This window comes from Schistosoma haematobium, chromosome 3, assembly GCF_000699445.3.
Source record: "Schistosoma haematobium chromosome 3, whole genome shotgun sequence".
NCBI classification, from domain to species: domain Eukaryota; kingdom Metazoa; phylum Platyhelminthes; class Trematoda; order Strigeidida; family Schistosomatidae; genus Schistosoma; species Schistosoma haematobium.
The window spans coordinates 35,271,394-35,296,022 of record NC_067198.1 but is presented as its reverse complement, the minus strand read 5'-3'; the positions used below and the strand labels follow the sequence as shown (position 1 = coordinate 35,296,022).

The 24,629-nt window shown below is 34.2% G+C and overlaps 1 protein-coding gene across 1 annotated transcript in view; it reads right to left on the bottom strand.

Moving 5' to 3' along the window:
* MS3_00010652 (uncharacterized protein) overlaps positions 1-18,406 on the bottom strand; it is a gene marked incomplete at both ends in the record, with an annotated part of 31,998 nt that extends 13,592 nt beyond the window's left edge. The window contains 8 exons of the mRNA XM_051219043.1: positions 4,425-4,559; positions 5,164-5,289; positions 8,327-8,431; positions 11,899-12,015; positions 12,860-12,997; positions 14,425-14,547; positions 16,987-17,112; positions 18,280-18,406. Coding sequence (XP_051069731.1) covers positions 4,425-4,559; positions 5,164-5,289; positions 8,327-8,431; positions 11,899-12,015; positions 12,860-12,997; positions 14,425-14,547; positions 16,987-17,112; positions 18,280-18,406 — 997 coding nt within the window. The remainder of the gene's footprint in view (positions 1-4,424; positions 4,560-5,163; positions 5,290-8,326; positions 8,432-11,898; positions 12,016-12,859; positions 12,998-14,424; positions 14,548-16,986; positions 17,113-18,279) is intronic.
* Between the last annotated feature and the right edge of the window lie 6,223 nt (positions 18,407-24,629).

Genomic DNA, 24,629 nt, shown 5'->3' with positions numbered 1-24,629 from the left:
TCTTAACTCATACACGACTCAATACTTACCTCTTTCTCGATCTCATCCCCATACATACATGGACACACGCATGCACATGCAGATACTGATCACCTTGAACACGTAGTTCCGTAAGAAGCCTTACCAAACATAAGTCACGCAAATGCACACCACTCCACACCATCACATAGTCATTCACAAACACAACCTCACTGTTCATCCACATCCCACTCACCTCAATCTCACTGTTTGCACAACGATTTCCAACAACACTCTAACTAATCAAACACCACTATTCACTCAACACAACACAAAAAATCAAATTCAAACTCATCATGGTCAGTGACAGGAGCATCAACAGTAATATCACTAGAAGCAACTTTACCAATGTCAAAATCAGATGCTAAATTCACGACCTTCAATAAAGTGAATCCTACGAAATACTAACTACTTCCACGACGATAACCAAAACAACACCAAATACTATCACAACAATGCTGCTAGTACAAGTACTATTGTTACTAATACTAATACGTTTACCACTGATAACATTGCTTCCATTACTGCTAATAATATCAATGATACAAATCACATGATCAAGTAAGTGCACTTCGTTAAAATCGAGTACAATCATAGACACATTGACATTTGTCGGACCTAGTGCACTTACTATGTGTTGACTGAATGCATTCCAACTTACCTGGCTGACCGTCTCCCTCTCGTCGCCTCCTCCTTCGCCTGTACCGAGCCATCACCTTTCCGGACTTGTCTGTCACGTTCATATATTCGTCCTCAGGTGTTGTCGTTTCACCTGTAAGAGAGAAGAGGGAAAGTCAGTCAGTGTCAGTCTGTGTGATAGATTCTGTGTCAGCAAATAAATCTTTGCAGACAACAAACTCCTTCGTTCACATCTCCTACGGACACATAACACACCATCGACTATCAACACAATATAATTCGTCTCATATGCAAACTCAATCCTAATCAACCAACAAACGATCCACTCAATCGAACTCGATCTAATACGCCTTCTAATCGATCAAGTACATAATATCACTGTCTCTTCTGTACAGTCCAACTCATCCACTCATCCAGACTCATAAATACAAACACACTCATACATGCAACAGTGTAAACATCTAACCAATCATACAAACATGCAATCACTTGCACAGACTATCAATACCGTTCACTCAGCACCATCAAAATGCAAACCATATTAACATATGCACAAACACACACACACACACGCAAATACACACAGAAAATCTCACAAACATCCACTCACACAATCACACAAACAAACACACACGGATACACTCGTCAATCACAATCGCATAATCAAGACATCGAACACACGGTCGTAGTGCGTGATACAAAGTCGGACAGACAAACAGTCATACATTCAGTCAGACACACACAGAAACACGTGCAAACAAACAGCACAACTCTTAACTCATACACGACTCAATACTTACCTCTTTCTCGATCTCATCCCCATACATACATGGACACACGCATGCACATGCAGATACTGATCACCTTGAACACGTAGTTCCGTAAGAAGCCTTACCAAACATAAGTCACGCAAATGCACACCACTCCACACCATCACATAGTCATTCACAAACACAACCTCACTGTTCATCCACATCCCACTCACCTCAATCTCACTGTTTGCACAACGATTTCCAACAACACTCTAACTAATCAAACACCACTATTCACTCAACACAACACAAAAAATCAAATTCAAACTCATCATGGTCAGTGACAGGAGCATCAACAGTAATATCACTAGAAGCAACTTTACCAATGTCAAAATCAGATGCTAAATTCACGACCTTCAATAAAGTGAATCCTACGAAATACTAACTACTTCCACGACGATAACCAAAACAACACCAAATACTATCACAACAATGCTGCTAGTACAAGTACTATTGTTACTAATACTAATACGTTTACCACTGATAACATTGCTTCCATTACTGCTAATAATATCAATGATACAAATCACATGATCAAGTAAGTGCACTTCGTTAAAATCGAGTACAATCATAGACACATTGACATTTGTCGGACCTAGTGCACTTACTATGTGTTGACTGAATGCATTCCAACTTACCTGGCTGACCGTCTCCCTCTCGTCGCCTCCTCCTTCGCCTGTACCGAGCCATCACCTTTCCGGACTTGTCTGTCACGTTCATATATTCGTCCTCAGGTGTTGTCGTTTCACCTGTAAGAGAGAAGAGGGAAAGTCAGTCAGTGTCAGTCTGTGTGATAGATTCTGTGTCAGCAAATAAATCTTTGCAGACAACAAACTCCTTCGTTCACATCTCCTACGGACACATAACACACCATCGACTATCAACACAATATAATTCGTCTCATATGCAAACTTAATCCTAATCAATCAATAAATGTTTCCTTGTTACTAATTTTTTTTTCATCTTGTTTTTGTTTCTTTTTTTTAGTTTTTTTTATTTAGTAAATCACTTCCGTTCCCTTGCTCTTTGATTTGTGTTTCTTTTCTTCCCGTTTAACATCTATCCTTTTTTATTTTGGTGTTATATTATCTGACTTTCTGAATTATTTTTCACTTATTTTATTATTATTCATTGATATACATTTTCGTCTATTCCGTTTTGTAGTTACTGTTTAGTTTCTTGTTTTTTTATTTTATCATTTATTTTTTATGAGATGTGTTTTTTTGAGATTTTTTGTTATTTCAATATGGGAGTGTTTTCTTGCATTAGCACTGATGAGTAGTCACATACTATTACGAAACGGCCGTTCAGTTCTTCCAGGTTTTCCGTGGTGATCTAGCTTCAATTGGCTCATGATTTCAACTATTGATTATTGTTTTTAAATACCATCGTTATCTGGTTGTTGTTGATTTTTTTGTTCTGAGAAAATAAGTCATCTCAGACTTTATCTTTCATTAGTTTTCTCGGACGGGTTCTTTGCATATCTGTGCTACCATCTATTTCGGCCATTTAAATAGTTTTCGAAGTTATCTGTTTCGTTGTTTGTTTAAACAGATCATTGTGACTATTAATCCTATAACTTAATCAGGTACATTTGTGAAACATTTATGACCTTTCACCTTACAAGTTAAAAAAATATGCAATCACAGATATCATAATGGCTGGCAATATTCCTTGAAAAGAATGAAATGTTAACATTTAATTGGCGATCACTCAATATTTATCGTCAATATCAATCAAGAAATAACAAACGGAAACTTGTTGAAATACTCTGCGCTGAGAATTCTATATTGCACCATTGAATAAAACCACTAATAATAATAATTAATAATAATAATAATAATAACAATATATATATATATATATATATATATATATATATATATAATATAGATCTTTGGACGTACGAGGTCCTATTCGTCGTCTTCTAATTCTCCATCTTCGTCTATGTAAATGTTCTTTTATTTTTCCCATGGATGTTGATTTACGAATACGTTTTCTTTTGCGTGTTCCTTTAAATGCAAAAAAACAACAACAAGAAAACACCTTGATCAACCAACCAAATAACAACACAATTTATGCTTGTTTACTTGTATATATTTTGATGAATTTACAATTATTTAAATTACATTTTGATGGAACATTTTACATTAACCATTTACATTTTTTATTTGGATTTTAATTATATATATATAATATTGTTGTGAATGCTACTGATATCAATAGCTATGAGTAGTATGTATTAAAATTTCTAAAATCTTCACGAAACCCCTTCTTATAATAATCAACATATGCTCACTAGTGACTGACTTCAAGATGTATTTCCTGGAGTTCTAGTGAGAAGCAGTGACCAGTAGAGTTCAACTGGGTCTGTTGTGAGATAGTAACTCACTGATGTCAGTGGTGGATGTGTCGCTCAATTTCATGGATTAGTTGAAGTTAGACGTTAACACTGTTGGATGCCGGCCAGCTCAATGGTCTAGAGGTTAAGCACTAGCACGTGAGACTGGTAGGTTCTGTGTTCAAATCCTGCGAGGTGGGGTTGTGGATGCGCACTGCTGCGGAGTCCCACAATAGGACGAAACGGCCGTCCAGTACTTCCAGGTTTTCCATGGTGGTCTATCTTCAATTGACTCATGATCTCAACTATTAAGATTATGTATTGTTGTATTGAAATACATTTGGTTGTTGCCAAGTGTGTTCTTCTTCACTAAAATATCATCAAGTGACGGTTTATGAACCAAATCATTCAACAATAAAACTCTTTATTAAATGACTAGTTTAGGAAACAGTAAACTCAAAGAGAAGTATCAATTTTTGTATGAATCTAGAAACACCTTAGTGACAAGTATCCAATGGCATAAAACTCATGTCTAGGATTAGCTACTGATTACCTCATATGATTAAGTTTATTCATATTTTTTTCTGAAAACGGAAATAATAATGACAACTCACTAATAAGAATACGATTCTTTGCTGCTTCTGCTTCTTTCTGTACATGACGTCTAATTTTTTGTACAATAAATCTCTCTTTAGATTTTGAAGATTCAATATGTTCATTAACATCTCGCTTTTTCGCTTTAACCCGTTCTAAAAGTTATAATAAAGTAGATTTTAAACTAAAACAAACACTTTTTAAACCATATCATTATAATAAATAAACTTTACATATTCTATTCTATTCCATGAAATAGTGAATAACTTCTTTTTAAACCATTTTATTAACACTCACATTCTATCATAGGATGACCGAGTGGTCCAAGGTGCTGTGTTCAGGTTGCAGTTCACTCTGTGGGCATGGGTTTGAATCCCACTCTTGACACTGCACATTCTATCATACACTAAGTGAATTAAGGTTAATGAACTAATCAAATCCAACTTAAAAGGTGGCAAAATAAAAAAAAAGATTCATTCAAAGTAGGAACTAAAAAAATCCAGGGTATAAATATTGTCAATATCGGGATTTGTAGAGATGATAGTATTTTAATAGTTCAATTCATGAATCAATCTAAACTAGACCATCTTGCGCGTAAATGTTTAACCTATAAATCATTAAGTTATTATCCAATAGCATTAATGTTTAACTTTCATCGTTTGATGATCTTGTGCATTTCTTCATTTAATGTCAGAAACGTATCATTGTCGCTATTCGACATACTACAAATTATTTAACGAATTGTTGAAAAACACTTACTTATCAATACACGTTTCATATCATCTTTCTTTCTACGAATTAAACTTTTCCAATCTTTTAATGTATCATCATTGTCAACTGTCGTAATGTCTTTTCGTTTTATTTTCACTACAGTCCTTTTATTATCTTGTTTAAGGTAAAAATAACGATACAAGAATAATAAATTGAATGACATCAAATATATTTAATATGATATGGTGTAGTGTCAGTCATTATTTTAAGCCCCTAATATATCCTTATTCTAGGTTTTGGACAAACCAATCTATTCATTCTACTCGAGTCATATGTTGACCTTGTCAATTATTCGCTTATCAGTCTTGACTGTTTTTTATATGAGTGTATATGTGTGTATACACTTCCCATGTCTCATCACATGTCTGTAGTTTATTTTGTCTACCTATAAATATTGCGTAACGCCTGGCTAGAAATGGAGTTGGCTTACCAGCCATCTCCCTTGCGCGTCGTTTTTGCTGTGTTCTATCGTACTCACTTTACGTACAAAATATATGTATTCAAGGTTCATTCTCGTTAATTGACTTATCTAAATTCCGTTATTGACTAACGTGATTTAAGTCGATGATTGTATACGAGGATAAGTGATAACAAACATTCGTACGATCTAAGTGGAGTCAGATCCACAGGCCACTAAAATGGATTGAAATAATTTCTAGCAAGTAATAACAATGACATAATTTCTAATGATTATCATTGTTAATCATTGAAATGTAATTATGATTGGAGTAATAAACGTGTTCGTTTGAAAAGAGAAAAATCATTTAGCATTAAAGGTATTCGTTCTATGGTAACCGTTAGGATATACATATGGACTAATATTATACGTATATCCTTCTTGTATCACTATTAACTGACTTCATTATACGTATATACACATATTCCCTTCATTATAAACTTCTATTTGATCTATTGACTATTATCATACGACTCACTATTCTCGAGATATTCTCCATGTATCAATGACAGTTTCTCACGATCACAACCACTTTTGACTACATCTTGTACAATTGTTATTTTTCATTGTATGGTGTGCTGTGACGTGATTTTGCTTGTATATAAGCGAAGTATATCTGAAATAAACGATTTGTATAGTAGGAGGTGTTATTGGTGTTCTGGACTGAACTGGCAGTGCTAGGAGGAAAAGGAACCAATATGGACTCTAAGCTGCTCATACCGGTCAATACGTAATTGTTGTGGCACAATTTTATGATTGTATAAGTCGTATTCTGATTGAAGATTTTATCACATCACAACAAGAACTAATGGAGTTCAACCATGTCAAGATTGATAAAGTTACTCACGACACCTAATAGAAGATGCTAACTTTGTATATAACAAAATGATGAAAATTAAATGTATACTATGTGGAGTTTCAGCTTAGAAGATCAAAGGTTAAAAGTCCACCGATCTGATCTTCCATATGTTCGTCGACTTCCACTGATGAGAGATTCTATGCTAGGAGTAAACAATTTTTCGACTTTACCTGGTTTTCAGTAGTAGTTGTTTAATGTTTATTAATTATTTATTTCATCAGTTTTTTGTTTGAATTAAGTATACAAAGGTGGGTTTTTATTTAAAATCAATCTATTAATTCATATAGACTAATGAAGCATGTTTATTCAACTAATAGTTAACATTAAATGACGTTAATATAATGAATTTTTTATCAATATTGTTGGTTGATTAGGATTGAGTTTGCATATGAGACGATTTATATTATGTTGATAGTCGATGGTGTGTTATGTGTCCGTAGGAGATGTGAACAAAGGAGTTTGTTGTCTGCAAAGACTTATTTGCTGACAAAGAAATATAATTAAGAATGTATTGTGGAATGTACAAAATACATCATATGGAGTATTACTACAAAATTCATATGCATATCTCGACATTAATTACAAATATAAGATAATTAGAATGTCAGGATTACTGAGTTATATCTTCATGTTTTACTTCGAATATTGTTTATTTAGGTACCACAGTAAATGGATAAGCCTTTATATTTAAAAAATAGAACTTAGTAAATAATTGATGAACTTTTATTGAAGGCATGATATCTGTTTGATAACTAAAAGATGGGGTAAACTGGACAGACGACTAGTGTGTGCTACTATTTGACTTTTCCAAATAGAAGACATCTGTAGGTTTTAGATGTCTTATCATATTTGTCTTTTAAAAATTACTTTGCTTATCATGAAACGATTGAGTGATAAGTGTTTATATAAGAAGTAAATAACTAGACAAGGATGCGAAATGGATTATTGACATTGTTAATTTTCATCGACTGAGTTGATTGGAATAAGTGTAATTATGTCTAAGCATAGTCGACCATAACGGGCAATGTTTGATGGTATGATAGTAGGTTGGAAGTAAGCTAGATACAGCGAATTCAGGATTCAGCATTATTCCATGAAGTCATTGACGGCAGATTTGAGGCATGTTATTAGATGTAAACTATCGGTTCGGGGAAATGGTAATCAATTATTAGTGACTTTGAGTGACATGGCTCAAAATTGGTTAAAATGGCCTAAATGCATTTATTCTTTATGTCATTTTAACTCTTGAGTTCCATTATCCCTTCGTACATACATTTTCAAATGGTTTGAATAATTTTTTCTGGTTAGACCAAAGAACACATTACGCCGAGAAACGGAGACAGACATGAAAAAAATGAACAAAAATGGGACATAACTGAGAAACAAGTCCCAAGGCACTGTGGGTTGGAGAATGCTAGTCGGCGGTCTATGCTCCATTGGGAGTAACAGGCGTAAGTAGGTAAGTAAGTAACGTATCTTTTCATCCTGTCTTTTCGAAAGATACCCTTAATGTTTAGTATTTCTCATTTGTGATTGTTACTACATTATTTTTGTTTTCTTAAATATTCATTTCGTTAATTTCGTCTAATTGTGTTAATGTGATATAGCAACTTGGGCCAACACATATCTTTGCTAAGCTCTACGTTGGTGATAAAGGACTAATTGATCGAGTTACATTAATTAGAAAAACTCCGCCTGGAGCCCCTCTGGGGTTACTGCCGGTCCCAAGCCCGGATAAAGGAGGAGGGTTGGACATTAATTAGATACTTAATTCAGTATTGTTAATAGTATTAATAATAGACTTACGAAGTAACCATGATGAAAATATAACTTACCAGCTTCTGCTGGAGATGCTTTATCTGAATGTATTTTTCCCAAAACACGTCTAATACGTCGTGTAATCATTCTCACATTCATGTTATCATTGTTCTCACTTTCTCCTTTTATATTATCCAGTAAAACAAAGTGTATCAAATTAACAAATTTGAAAAGAATTATATAAAATACACAGATAATAAGAATATGCATTACAATATATAAAAAAACAGAGTAATCAAAACATAATTAATGATTATAGGAAAAAATAGATGCTGGTTAGTAATCACCTCCAGAACTCACGTTTCTTCCTACTTGGGATTCGTCAGCTAGATGTACCTATATCCCAAAGTTGATGTTCAGGTACATCTAGCTGATGAATTCCAAGTAGGATGAAACGCGCATCCTACATTTCATTGTTAGCCATTATCGATCTTTGCTTATAATGCTTGTGACTGAAGACAATATCGAAGCAATACACACAGTACGCACATATACCAAAAAGAGATTGATCAGTTGCAGTCCTAAACATCAATGGGAAGATTCAAGTAAACAATACCGAGTGAATTTATAATTGATGATTCTTTAAATATTGAATGTTACTTTTATTTATGATTTAATAACAGTTGAAGAATACTAAAAAAAACGATAAAGTACCGTTTCGTGAAAGTTTAATACTCTTCACTAGTAGTGATCATCTGAAACTATTGAAGTTATATAGCTTAAAATGTTAAGGTCTTATAACAGCCATAAAGCCAATGAGACAAAACAATTAAAATTCAGTAGTTTATACTTCTAAACTCCATTAGGATATAACTAATACAAAAGCTTATAGAATTGTCATAATTACTGCGAAAATAAAGTTATGTTGGATGATTTGAGGTATGCTTGTTCAAAATAATTCCGTTTCTAATATTTGGGGTAAACAATAAAGAATTGTCACATTTTATTGTATTTTAATGTTCCGTATTCAGAGCGTTAACGGTTGTTTAGTATTCATATGTTACTGAAGTGTGGAGCTCACACACTAAAAACTTCCCATTAGAAATCAATTCGCGACCAGCCTCAAGTAGTCATCCTTTGGGTTCTGTTGCCACACCCCCAGGTTGCTAAGACCACTACTTATTCAACTTTTTTTCAGGTCCTTCAAGAAAAATTAATGTTCCATAATATGGGCAAGCGGTAAATGAAAACCGCTCTCATACTTCTGTCAGCACCAGAGATCATATTGTTGACGATCGAATCTCTCCCTCACTTATTAAGAATTCTTCCATCCCCTATGACTATTCCCTAGCACATATGTTTATCACCATAAACCACCAATGCTAATGATTTAAGTTCACGAAATATCATTCCTGTTTTTCTGAAGCTACTCTCCGAAGTATATGTTGAAGCTTTTAATATTCATACTTTATTTCCTATAGGAAAACGGGTTTCTTTAGCTAAAAATGTATAATCTTGCGCCATATGTACATGCTGCACCCCGAAACGCGTATACAGCATCCACGTACAGTTATTCATTTAACCTTACCTTGTCACTATAAAGAACCCTCACGATTTACCCGTCGACTATCCAGAGACCCCACTACAGCTTTCCATGGTCTCACTAGTTTAGGTATAGCATTAGGTTCTACAACAGAACAGGCTATTTTAGACTGGGTTTCTATAGACAGTCACTTTTGCACTATTCAACTAAACGGGACAGTAAGAACTCGATAAGATAGGAACACACACCGTCGCGTTTTCCTTGTCTCTACCTACGCTCCCATTGATTGCAACTTGGACGAAGTTAAGGATGAATTTTATAGAAAAAGCTAAAAATATATTTCAAGAACAATTAAAGAAGTAGCTAGTCAACCGTGAAAACGATATCCACCCTAAGGTAACTTGGTATGATATCCAAAACGCTTTAGAATCAGCAATGATATATACTATTAACTTAAACTAAAAGGTTGGAACAAATCAGTAGGTTCTATTGAAATCCAGTGAAATGAGTGATGCTCGGAATCTCATCCCGCCTGGCTCCGAACACGATGAGAAGCGGAGGCAGCTTAAATGTAGATTAGCAAAAGGCCTACGTATTGATCGTGAGCAGCGGTAGGTTGTGAAAGCAAAAGAGATGGAAAATACAGCAGCAATGGTTAATAGTAGATGACTGTTCAGACTTATCAAGAAAAATGGTTTAAAAATCCCTCTGTTAATGAAACTATCTTAGAAAAAGATGAGGTCATTATTCACTCTCAATCCAGGAGATTAAACCGATGGACGGGACACTTTGGGGAACAGTTAAACCTGTTTCCAGCCATACGCGCTAACTACGAGCAATCTGAATAGCAAATAGATGTCAGTCCTCCAACTCTTAGTGAGGTTTAGAAGGCTATAAGTAATCTAAGACAAGGAAGAGCATCAGGGAGTGATGAACTAACACCTGAAGTTTTTAAGGATGTTTATCCTGTTTTCGAAATTAGATTAACTGAAATCTTAGCCAAAATCAATGAACTGGACGTAATCCCAGTTTATAACAAAGGACGAAGATCCTCATATGATAATCACTGAGGATTCAATTTGACTTACATGGTGTCTAGAATATTCACCTCAATAATACTTTTACGTCAAAATTCGGGTTGTGAAGAGCGAACTTGAAGAAACCAGGCTGGCTTCAGAATTTTACATGAATGTATAGACTAAATATTCACTCTTCAGCAGATTTTGTGACATAGACATACTTTTCGGTATCCGACTATGGTTGTATTCATTCATCTTAAGGCAGCGTTAAACCACATTGGTGGTGAAGTAACAACGTAAAAACGTTCAGAATTCATTACGATTCCAAATGTAAAATTTTACTTCAGGATTGGCTTGCGTCATCACACTAAGTTATTGATAGTGAGTGAAGTAATTGGGCTCATAGACCACTTCACTTATATTGGGAGTCTCATCAGGGCTGATGGTCTGGTGTCCGACAAATCTCGACACGAATTCAGAAGGCTCGATTGGCTTTCGCCAACTTATGTCACTTGTGGCGTAGGTGAGACATTTGTCTTCCAACTAGAGGAACAGCTCACTACTCAGTAGTTCTCTTCGATCTACTTTCTAGATGCTAGTGCGGTATGGGAACTTGAACCGGCGTACATTCGTTCCAGGTTCTACGTTGTGACTGTCCGACAATTTTTCAAGATCAGATTTTTAAAAATACCACATGAAATAAAATTCATGTTATCTAACAAGTAAATATTCTCATAGCTTAGATCACTGACTGATTTCAGCTAGACCATCACTAAAAACCTGGAAGGAGTGGATTGATTGAATTTAGACATGTACGCCCTCAGATGCTAACTCAGTGCTCTAGAGATTAAGCGTTTGAGAGCGAGACTGAAAGTCCTTGGTTTGATTCCTTGTGGTAGTGTCACAAGTTCAAACTACTGGTGAGTCCCATACTACATTTGAACGGTCGTTCAATGTTTCCAGACTTTAAAATGTAGTCTAGCGAAGATCAGCTTGTGATTTAAACTATGAAGATTCTTAGATCCCTCTGCAAATCCCCCTCCCGGAAAAGCAAATATTTGACATAATATTAAGCTCTCACACATACCATATCTTATTTTTTTTCTTTTTACGATTCGTTTTGCAAGTCGCTTCTTTTTCATATCAGAATAGAGGTCTAAAACTGATTTAGGATTTACTTCCACAGGGAAATCGAATTGTGAACCTGTAATACAAGCAAAAACCAAAATACATCATAAACGTAGTAAAGAAAAACTGCTGAAAATTATCAATGAGGCATAATCGTCGAATCTTGATAGATTTATTCCTTATAGTCACTATAAAGTCTACGTCAACATTTTGTATTTTCCATGATACATTGCTCAGAAAAATTGATTGAACTGAATCATTTAAAGACAATATTGTTATATCTGGACAAGAATAAATGAATGGTAACCGTTAGGATATACTTATGGACTAATATTATACGTATATCCTTCTTGTATCACTATTAACTGACTTCATTATACGTATATACACATAGCCCATTCATTATAAGCTTCCATTTGATCTATTGACTATTATCATACGACTCACTATTCTCGAGATATTCTCCATGTATCAATGACAGTTTCTCACATTCACAACCACATTCGACTACATCTTGTACAATTGTTATTTTTCATTGTATGGTGTGTTGTGATGTGATTTCGCTTGTATATAAACGAAGTATATCTGAAATAAATGATTCATATAGTGGGTGGTGTTATTGGTGTTCCGAACTGAACTGACAGGGCAAGACGTAAATGGAATCAAATGGGATTTCTAAACTGTCCATAGTGGTGTATGCGTCATTAGTTTGATCGTATAAGTCATCATATATCTAAATTGTCAATCATAATTCTCGCGACAATCGTATAGCTAAGAACATAACAATTATGATAATTGCATTCATGTACGTAATTTGGATCAAAATATTACCAATGCAATTATGATTCAATTTTCTTGTCAATAACTTTTGCATATAACAAAATGAAATAAATGGAAATGTTATCAGTGATGTAACTAACCTGCTTGTATATTGACAGGTTGATCATATTTTGTATGTGTAATGTTTGCTGAATGATATTTTGTATCATTTCTCATATTGATTACATTTGATTGTAGTGAATGTCCGACAACTTTGATGACATTTTCACCTTGCAATACTACGTTTTGTTATGAAAAAAAAGTATCACCATAAAAAGTGAACTAGAAAAAAAGTGGTTGTGAACAAAGGAACATAGAAGCTATGACAAACAACGGAAGATTTGGGGGGGGGAGGGACTATTTTGCTTAATTCAAAGCTTCTAAAACACTAACATTTATTTTCGCCTTTAGCTAATTCTATAAGCCATAAGCTTTCGTTTGATGTATGATTCACTGAAATACCCTTTTCGGTTCCCTAATCTCGTTTTGGGCATAATTGTATTTTTCTAATTGTTTGTGCGTTGTGGTCATGTTAGTCGTCGTTGTGGAGACTGTTAAGTTCTTGATTGAGATCATGAATCGATGAATATTAGACCACCATTGAAAAGCTGGAAGAACAGGACGGTGGCGCTATTTCGTGGATTTGTTGAAGTTCGACATTAACAGCACTGGATGCCAGATCAGTTGTCTAGAGGTCAAGCGTTCGTGCATGAGACCGAAAATCCTGGGTTCGAGTCCGGTGTGCAGAATTGTAGATGCGCACTACTGAGGAGTTCCATAATAGGTCGAGACGGCCGTTCGTTGCTTCCAGCTTTTCAATGGTGGTCCAACATTTATCTGTTTATTCATGTATCCTTTTTCACTAATCGGAATCTGTCTTATTCAACACATTCTCTCTATATGAATTATTTTACTGGTAAATTTTCGGGACTCTGAAGTAATTTAGCCCACTTGTCCTTTGTATCTTTATTTACTTGTCCTCTGAAATCGCTTTCAACTTCCACTAGTGAAATTATAGGAATATTATATGTTTAGTCGCTATTATTACTGAGCCACTCATTAAAATTTCATACCCTCAGATATTTTACACTTACATCGTTTCTGGTAAACTAAACTAATATGAATAATATTTAACCCTAACAGCAGATCATAAAACAGCCTAGTACATCTATAACGGTAGACCTATCACAATAATTATCGTTATTGTTTCAATGTGCTCTCCGTTTCTGCTTTCTTTTCTCTACTTGTAAATGATTATAATCACTCCATTACGGCACTGAAAATGACCTTAAATATACTGTTCCTGTATGTTCTAGTTCCCTGACAAAGAATTAATGGTTTTCAACTGATCCCTCACATTGTTGTATGAGATTCTGTGTATAACTCGGTTATTGAGATAGGATCCTTGAATGGATTCTATAGTGAAATCTTATAACATTTACTTACTAATCACTGTGAAGGTTATGTATAGTTGAGATCATAACTTTTAAACATGTTTTAAATTAGATTCTAACTGTTTTGAATATATACAACCACACAATATCGAATCTCAAATTTATGTTTAATTCAACAGGAGAGATCATTTGTAATTAATGAGAACGATAACTAATGTACTAATTTGTTTCCGATAGCATAAATTAATATAATTTACACTCAGTTAACTTACATGGATTTGGTTTCGGTAAACATTTAGCGTCAAAATTAATGGATATAGACTTAAGCTCATGACCTTTTGGAGTTAAGTGTGCAATTGGAATATTACATCCAACATCACTTGTGTTCTTAGGTACTAGTCAGATAAAAAAAGAAACAAATATTTATTTAATAGTTGAATTCATGAGTCGATTTAAGCTAGACCATCATGGAAAACCTGGAAGCACTGATCGATCGTCTCGTCCTAGTACGGAGCTCCTCAGTAGTGCGCATCTACAATCCTGTACAAGGGACTCGAACCCAGGACCTTCTGTCTCGCATGTGAACGCTAAACCTATAGACAACTGGTGTTAATGTCTAATTCCAACCAATCCATGATATTGCAAGACCGTACACCATTGTGTTCCGCGAATAACGGCCGCACAACTGACACAGTTGAACTCCACTGGTTAGGACTTATCACTTGAACTCCACGAAATACATCTTGTGAGTACATGATACTCATATATTTTCTAATATTTATGTTTCCCTTCCTAATCTAATAAGGGTTAAGATCATATTAAACTCGACTCAAAGTTAGTTGTTGACGGTCAGAAAGTGTAACTGGTTAAAGAGTACTACTCTATTTCAATGGTCAGAATGTAAATTTATCCCATAAGAAAATATTACAGGATTCTGATTGGTAAACCTTATCAAGTTGTGTCGACCAAAATATATAGATCATAACATTTTCAGTATTAAGATTTTAATTATCTTTCACCAATAATAGTAAATAGTTACCTTAAGAAAAATCATAGTTCCAGAATAAATTGAAAATTAAGTTCTGTGTGTGAAGTTTAAAATTGATAGTTTACATTGGAAATAGTCAAGGAAAATATATGGAGTAGAATGATGTTTCTTCAAATTATCTTAGAGTAACCTTATATTCGTTGACTGTTAGATAATTTCTAAAGTCAAGACACCAAGTACTATGTTAGTTAGTTAGAAATTATTAAATAGAAGCCCTGGATTCAGGTTTTACTGTAGTTGAAGCTCATTATCTAGCTAGACTTTAATTCCAAGGAGAACAAATGCTTTTAGCAGAATTTAAAAACCCATCACCAACCGTTACAGTTAGTGATGTAATACCTGGAGAACTTCAGTTTCTTAAAAAATGCATATAAGCCTTTATTTCAAGTCTCAACTAGCACAAAGTCTATAACCAAAGCTTGCTTTCTATCGCTTTAAACAAGTTACCATTAGATAAATATTACCGCAAAATCGGTTCACTTTGACAAGTGGTCATATTACAATTTGATTGTCAATATGTGACTTTATTCCTCGTGGTTGTCTACATAACGATAGAGTAACATTGATGTTAGTAAAATATATATTCTACGTATTTGGTATATAGTATATCCACAAATCCCATTAATAACACCATAAATATGAAATTTCATATAAGAAATCACTTGTGGAATGCATATTTTAAACATTCGATGATTCATGAGAAAAATAGGAGACGAACAGAAATGCACGTAAAATGAAGTGGCAGAAATAGTGAACTCAGTAAATGATAAATAACTCAGCATTTTCAAGCACAAAAGAGATACATGAATCACATAGACACAGTACTATTATTTACACAAACTCAAGGACACACATAAGTGGTATAATAACTGAGGAGTCCCATACATGGACGAAACGGCTGTCCAGTGCTTCAAGGTCTTCTATGATTGTCTAGCACCAATTGACTCATGAATTCAACTATTAAATCACCATAATCTCCACAAAACCTCGCTCCGGTGATAATAGTTTATTTGTTTAGAACTTAGAAGATAATCGTGTAGGGGTATAACAAACCTGATTTCTACATAACGAGTACCAAGGTCAGTAGTTGTCTTTAAATTACCAATCACTGTCAACTATGTAGTAACTATGAGGTTGAATTCACGTCGTGTATATCGGGGGTATTCAAACTAACACAAAACGATTTGTTTTTATAGGGACCATCCCTTCCTAATTATTGATTTATTAGTTTACAAACTGTAGACGGGATGGTCGACCGTAATATTTTATTTGACTTGATATTTGGTGATTCCAAATAAATGTTATTACTATCTGACTAATAAATTTCCTTGAATGAAAAATATTTTATTCAGAGAGGGGTTTTGTGGATATTCTAGTAATTTAATAGTTGAATTCATGAGTCGACTTAAGCTAGACCATCATGGAAAACCTGGAAGCACTGGATGGTAGCTCAATTTCGTGCATTGGTTTAAGTTAGACATTAACACCGTTGGATGCCGGATAAGTAGTTTAAAGGTTAGGCGTTCGCACGCGAGACCGATAGGTCCTGGGTTTGAGTCTCGCGAGGTGGGATCGTGGATGTGCACTTCTAAGGAGTCCCATACTAGGATGAAACGGCCATCCAATGTCTCCAGGTTTTTTATAGTGGTCTAGCATAAATCGACTCATGAATTCAATTATTTTTTATTTGACAATACTGTCAGATATAAAGATAAATTACAATATTTATTTTATATATTCGTTACTTTTTTTTAATGAATTTATTAATGAAAGAACAATCACTTACCAGAGTTCGGATCAGACTGATTAATCCCTCTTGCTGAACGACAAAAATGAAGTGAAACTGATTTCACGGGATTAGAAATTGATGAGGTGTTTGTTGATTCATTGGACAAAGCACTGTTACCAACTTCTAAATGGAAAAGCAAAACATGAATAAAAAACAATGAAATTAGGTGTATTTTGATAAATTATTCCTTTAGGCAGAAAAGTATTTTTTTATAGTTTTTAAGTCATAGATCGATCTTAACTAAACCATCATTAAGACTCTAGAAACACCGGACAGGTGTTTCGTCCTAGCACGGGCATTCACACCGCTGCCATAGGAAATCGGACCTAGGACCCTCAGTCTCAAATGAGAATGCTTAAACTCTATGCCATCGAGATGAAAGCAAATGGTGTTAGTTTCTAACTTCAACTTACAATATTCAGCGAACAATTTCTATTGCCTGAGATGGATAACTATCCCCTACCCTACATGGTCGAGTTCCATCGACAATTATTGATAAAGTTTCATATCGAATAGTAACAAATCATTACAATTATTACTGATTATATCAATACAATATCAGGGTAAATAGTTTATATCATATCATGATGTACTATAACTATGTAGAAATAAAGTATACTGTAATTTAAAGAAAAGCCTGTATTTTGGTAATGAAATCAATCTAATGGTCTATCAGTCATAACAAGCAACAGATAACTACTTAATTCATGTTTTGTTATTGTTATAAAAATGTTAATCTTCAAAATAAATTTGTAAGCTTTCAGTATTTTAATATGATAATGGTTCATTTTATTCTAATGATTACAAAATATATACTAATAATTTATAGAAATGACCGATAATAATATTGAATAGTATCAGAAGAGGTTTCTTGTGGATATTATAATAATTTTAATACTTGAGATCATGAGTCAATTGAAGCTAGACCACCATGAAAAACTTGAAAGCACTGGACAGCCGTTTCATCCTATAGTGGGACTCCTTAGCAGTGCCTATCCACGATCCCACCTCATGTGACCTGAACCATTGACTTATCGTTCTTGAGTGCGAACGCTTAACCTTTAAACTACTGATCCAGTATCCAACAGTGTTAATGTCTAACTTAAACCAATTCACGAAATTGAGCTTCCAGGTTTTCCATGATGGTCTAGCTTCAATTAACTCATGATCTCAACTATCTAACTACAGTATTCTTAACAATGACTACCCATAATTCAATGTTTAAAATTCAATTAATCATTAATAATTGCAACTAAAATACATAAAAAATTAAATATCTAATATACATACCTTTAGTAACAACATTAATTTGACATTCATATGGGATGATTTGTAGACATAATGTTACCAAGAGTAACTTTTCAACAACAACAATAACAACAACCAAAAAAAAAGAAAAAAAGATAACGATCAACATAAGAATCATAAATGAAAACTAATCAATAAATGTTTACTAATTCCCTTTCCCCTTTTTTTCAAATTTGTACCTTAATACATGTATCTACCATAACAACTATGAACAGCGAATTGTTAATGAATAGAATTGAACTTTATATACTCATTTAAGAAGCTCAATTCAGTTTATTATTTATTTATTTATTATTATTATTATATACTTTCAATAATCAATGAATTTCAAGTTAATATTTAATTAAATAATTTATAATTGTATACAAATACTGATTATAATAATTTGCCCTAATTTAGCATAGATTTCAAACATTTTTAATTAAACTAATAATAATAATAATAATAATAATAATAATAATAATAATAATAATAGTGGATCCAATTTACACATGATTGAACAAGTCATTGATTATTCAATGATCTAAATAGGAAAAAGAATAATACATAATCACAGTTCGAATAATTAACGTGTGAACCATATGATTTATACAAATTAAAAAAAACAGAATAGTAAATCAGTTCCTTTTAGTAAAAAAATATATAATAAATGAGAACACAAGTGGGTTACTTACTTACTTACTTACTTACTTACTTACTTACTTACTTACTTACTTACTTACACCTGTTACTCCTAATGGAGCATAGGTCGGCGACCAGCATTCTCCAACCCACTCTGTCCTAGGCCTTGTTTTCTAGTTCCAAACACAAGTGGTTGATAATTAATTTATTGTTTAATAAATGATTATGGATATGAAGGGTCCATCTAGGGGAGTTGGAATACCCCTGGTTCGAAACCGATGGTATACATAGGATCGAGGATGTTAAGGAAACAAATAGCGTATGAATCTATTATTGGTCACCAGCTACCATGGGATTGAATCTCCTTACGTTGTTAGACTGCCTTGTGGATTAGACATTTAAATCAAAGGCTCAGGGTGTGGCACTCTATGAAAACCAACTGCTTCGGTTTGGGAACCCGAGCATTATTCCAGCTCTCACAAAAATCGGATGATTTATTTGGAGCATATCTTTTTGGTGCCTCCTTGTACCATTGTTTGTTTGTTTATATAATAATAATAATAATAATAGTAATAGTAATAATAATAATAATACAATATGATGGTAAAACATAAAATACATACATTGAATACTTCATTTACAAATTTCTATGATTTACACTTTACATTCTGTATGATTATTTGAATTCACAATTCTCTTCTATTTTCATTTATCTTTTCTTCAATTCGTGCTTTTTAATCTTCTACTGCCAGTCATTCAACTTTTGATTGATGTTGTATACTACTTAATTCGACATGTAAAAGTAGCATACACCACATAGATATTAATTAGGATTTATCAAAAAAATTCTTTATTCACTTGTATCATGTTATGAATATATACTAACACAAGCTTAAGTAATTCAAAACAAGACTTCTGATTATTGCAAAGGTACTAACGAGTCACATAAATGCCAAAGAAATGTGTTTCAGTTTCTTTAACATAATTCTTGAGTAAGATTACATTGGTTATGTTGTAATGGTGTTGTATTCTCTGAGCTGTAAGGTGATGGTTGGGAGCAGTCGACAAGAAATCCTGGACCTAGGTTTATTGCTGTCTGGAGCTCGTCATCAAAATGTGTCTATAATCTTGAGGAAATGGATGATCTATGGTGGATCCGATCTCGTGTCAATCAACTCACAGTCAAAAACGTTACCACTGAGTTATTCACGATTCAAGTGACCTCATTCAGGAATGACATGTCTTATAATTTGATTGATCACCGGCTAGTGACCAATGTCTTGTATATTGTGTCCACCAGAGAGCATCACTTACCTCAAGGTTACAGGCACATCTTGCTGACAAGTGTTAAATAGAACGAAACCTAGGTTCAGTGTTTCACGTCGACCACCTCCAAACACCACCTAATATTTCGACATAGTCCATTCAATAGTACACGGCTGAATTAATTATAATCTAAAAAAAACTATTTTTTTATTATTGAGCAAAATTTAAAGATAAATGTGATATGGTTTGTCACTTGAATCCTACTTGTTATATCTGGTCGTCGCTGATTATTTTGTCGGAATCGTTTATTACGTATACTTGTAAAAACAAGGAACCACTGCAATTCTCACGACGGAAAAGTAAGAACACAAAGACTGGTATAAGTGAAGATTTATTAACCCTAAAACACAATCATGACGTCGACGACAACTAGTCGAAAATACACTGACTTAAATATTGATTGTACACCCATTTTGATTAATAATTAGGATGAAATCACACATATATGAAAAATGCTCACAGTTATAAAAAATCACATACTGAGCATAGTTCATGTCAATGAAATACAAGAATATCGTATATTACACAGAGTAAAATGTCATATGCAAAAACAGAACAAGTACTACATTGAGTAATCATTACATTGAATCAAAACGGAATTAATCTTGAACAAAACTCATAATGAGTAAATCAATCGAAAATTGACTTTTCTTTCCATCATATCAAAATGATATTTATCTTCTATTACGTAATCTGTGCATTTGAATTATTGTTTTACAGTTTTATTTCTATAACTCTTAAATGGATCTATTAAAAATGATGTTTTAATAGTTGAGATCATGAGTCAATTGAAGATAGAGCACCACGAAAAACCTGAAAGCATTGGATAGCCATTTCGTCCTATTGTGAGACTCCTCAGCAATGCGCATCCACGATCCCACCTCGCGAGATTCGAACACGGGACCTATCAGTGTCGCGCGCTTTTGCTTAACTTCTAGACCACTGAGCTGGCCGATATCCAACGGTGTAAGTGTTTAACTTCAACTAATCCATGAAATTTAGCGACACATCCACCATTGTCATCAGTGAGTTATTATCTCACAACAGACCCAGTTGAACTCCACTGGTCACTGCTTCTCACTAGAACTCCAGGAAATACCTCTTGAAGCCAGTCACTATAATGATTATTATCAGAAGGGGTTTTGTGGAGATTTTAGTACTTTCAATAGTTGAGATCATGAGTCAATTGATGCTAGATGACCAAGTGCTTCCAGGTTTTCCATAATGGTCTAGCTTCAATTCACTCATGATTTCAACTATTCAAATTACTAAAATATTAAAAAAACCCTTCTGTTAAATGATAACAATAATTTAAAATTATATATTGGAGATATGATAAGGATTCAGAAAGAAAACATTAAAATTAATACATTTTTATTCAAATTATTGATAATTCAATAATAATAATAATAATAATAATAATAATTCTAAACTCCATCTGGAGTCCCCCCGGTTCTGCTGCCGGTTCCAAGTCCGCATAAAGGAGGAGGGTTGGGCATGGGGTTAGCGACTCCGTCCCGTAGAAAACTAACTCGCTAAAAAAACGAAAACCAGAAAATCATTCAAACCTTTAGAATGATATTTCTACAGAATAAAAATTAGAAAACTGATGATGATAAAATCACCCTTGAAAATTAATAAACTTTGACAAGTTTCTTCTCTATTCATTTGATGAAAAAATTGATTTCATAATCAGATGGTTATTTTAAAAAGAACTTAAGGTTATAAATTCACTTGGTATTGTTTATTTGAATCTTCCCATTGATCTTTAGGACTGCGATTTATCAGTTTCCTATTGGCATATGTGCATACTGAGCGTATTGCCTCAATATAGCTTTAATTCATAAGCATGATATGCAAAGATGGATAATGGCTAGCAGTGGAATCCAGGACGCGAGTTTCGTCCTATTTGGACTCGTTAGCTGGATGTATCTGCGTATCGCAGACACATACATTGTATCTGGTAGCGTTCTATTCGCTTGAAGCTTTAAATAGGGCCATCCGGAATTATGAAAAGGTGACGTACTATCATTATTCAGCTCGTGATTCTTATTTCCATTAGAGTCAGAAGCCGTATATTAAATTTGGCGGTTGGAGAAAGGGTCGTAGAACACTTTGCGGATCCTTACAGCCGATTAGACGAAGGAGGTAATTTGAATGGTGTTATTATATTGTTCATGAAGGGGTGCAATGGATACTCAACGTCCGGCCTTCATCTATTGTAAGTTTATTAAAGATTGCTGTTGCTCGTGTGAATGCGCATCACAATCACGAGTGCGATTCCCTGAAGTACGACAATAATTCTTGGTTGCGCAGGTTAACGGAGGTGTATTCCGAAACAGTGCGACCTCTTCTGATTGCGTGGACAGCAGCACCCAAAACCCTCCACTTCGTTTACCAATCTTATGGGAAGCGCCTGTTTCTAACATGAGCCACAAAGTGTTCTTGCAGGCCAATCTTCCTGGTAAGCAATGTGCCTATTTTTAGAGTAAATGGTAAGTGATTACGCCAAATTCAAAGCTCACACCTTTTTACTTGGTAGGTTTTGTAAGTATGGAGAAAATTATCTCCGAGAATTTTACTTCGCAACTGTTAATCAGAAGAATTTGACAACGTATTTTCTTGATAATGTTAGTTTTGACGGGACCTACAAAACCAATAACGAGAATTTATTTTTGTAGCAAATTGTTGCGTTGAATATTAATTGAATGGCAATATGTATGAATAGCCTTTATAAGTCGTGAAGCATCTGCTCTGCTGTCACGATTCATGTCATTGTTCAGGCGCTCAACTAACAATTGAGAGTTGGTTGATATTGTCATAGATGCTGTCATAGTTTCTGCCATAACACAAATGTATTCAAACACGCGCCAAATTTTATGTCATGTAGACCTCATTCGCAATGTTATAAAGAGGATAAGTTATTAATTTAGTGACATTAATTTTAATTTGTAATTGTAGAGGCTGCGATCTGAACTCGTACAACTATTGTTCAGTCTGATGTCCACTTGAAACGTGGATAGGAAAATAAAAATATTCATTGATTACAGTCTTTTGTAGTTTCCAAAGCGGGCTGCCAGTTATTGGAGCATCAGAATGAACTTTGTACCGATATATAAGAGATCACTTGTTGCTTAAGAAACACAAATGGTCAGATGTGTTTCGACCGGTTACGACACTCTTTGAATAAAATAATACTATTTTCGTTGAGACAATACATCAAATTTTGAAGCTGCACAAACTCACCAGTAAAACACCCTTGCTGAGATCTATCTTCGGTGTGTTTCTTTGGACTGGATATTGGATGGAAGCGTGGGTTCAAAAGTACACAGCTAAATGTCGCAACAAGACAATTATTATTCGACAGCCCCAAATACGTCGTTTTGGAGACAAACTTACATCTGCTGCATGTCAATTATTAATGCGTAACGTGCGCATTCCTGTAACATAAGTCATAACGTCAGTCAACATGTCCATGGCTGTTGACGCTACTGGCACTTATACAGTCTCCAAAAATTCTATCAATTATTCCTGCAGTTTTTCTATTGAAAAAGGATTGGCCTACACTACACGCACTAACGCAGATGTGAACACTGAAGTAATAAGTGGTTATCATAAGATGGCTATTATCTGACAGCAACGTCACCAGAGTGGCTATCGGTAATTACTTCCTTGTTCAATTAAGACAGCCAAGCATCCAAAAAAGATTATGTTCCTTAGTTAGGTGTATGTCTGAGGAACAATAATTTCGCACATCATCTGGTTTATGGAACGATTCCTCCAATGTCGCGAAATCGTGACTAGAGCCAAAGAACATATTAGGTACACAAAGAAACCTCCTAACAATCCTGTAGAATTGAACCAACTTCAAATTAAATCGGCAATAGCAGTTCATGCCATTTTCAACAACCACCAAATCGATTTTAAAAATATCAAAATATTGCAAAAAGGATTTTCCAACTACAAAGAAAGGAAGGTAGCTGAGGCGTTCCATATAATGCTTAATCCTACTTCTCTCAATAGAAAGGAAGGTCTTACCATACATCCTACTTGGACCATCTATCCTAGCCATTCAGTCTGATCGTATTTACAATTTTACACTATCATATTACAAATTTAAACTCTATCCTTTCTTATCATAAAGGTCACACAAGTTTTCATTATTAAACAATGCACATATACATACACACAAATGTACATACATATCACTTATGAATCACCTTGACAGAAATGACATGACATCAACTTGTTCAGACCTGTTGTTTGATTGATCAAATATTATTCTTACATTGTTCCATTGTACTATTTAAATTTGGATTAATTTTAATTTGGTTATTTATTCTCTGAAGAAGTGACTTACACTAAGTCACGAAACGTCAGAAAAT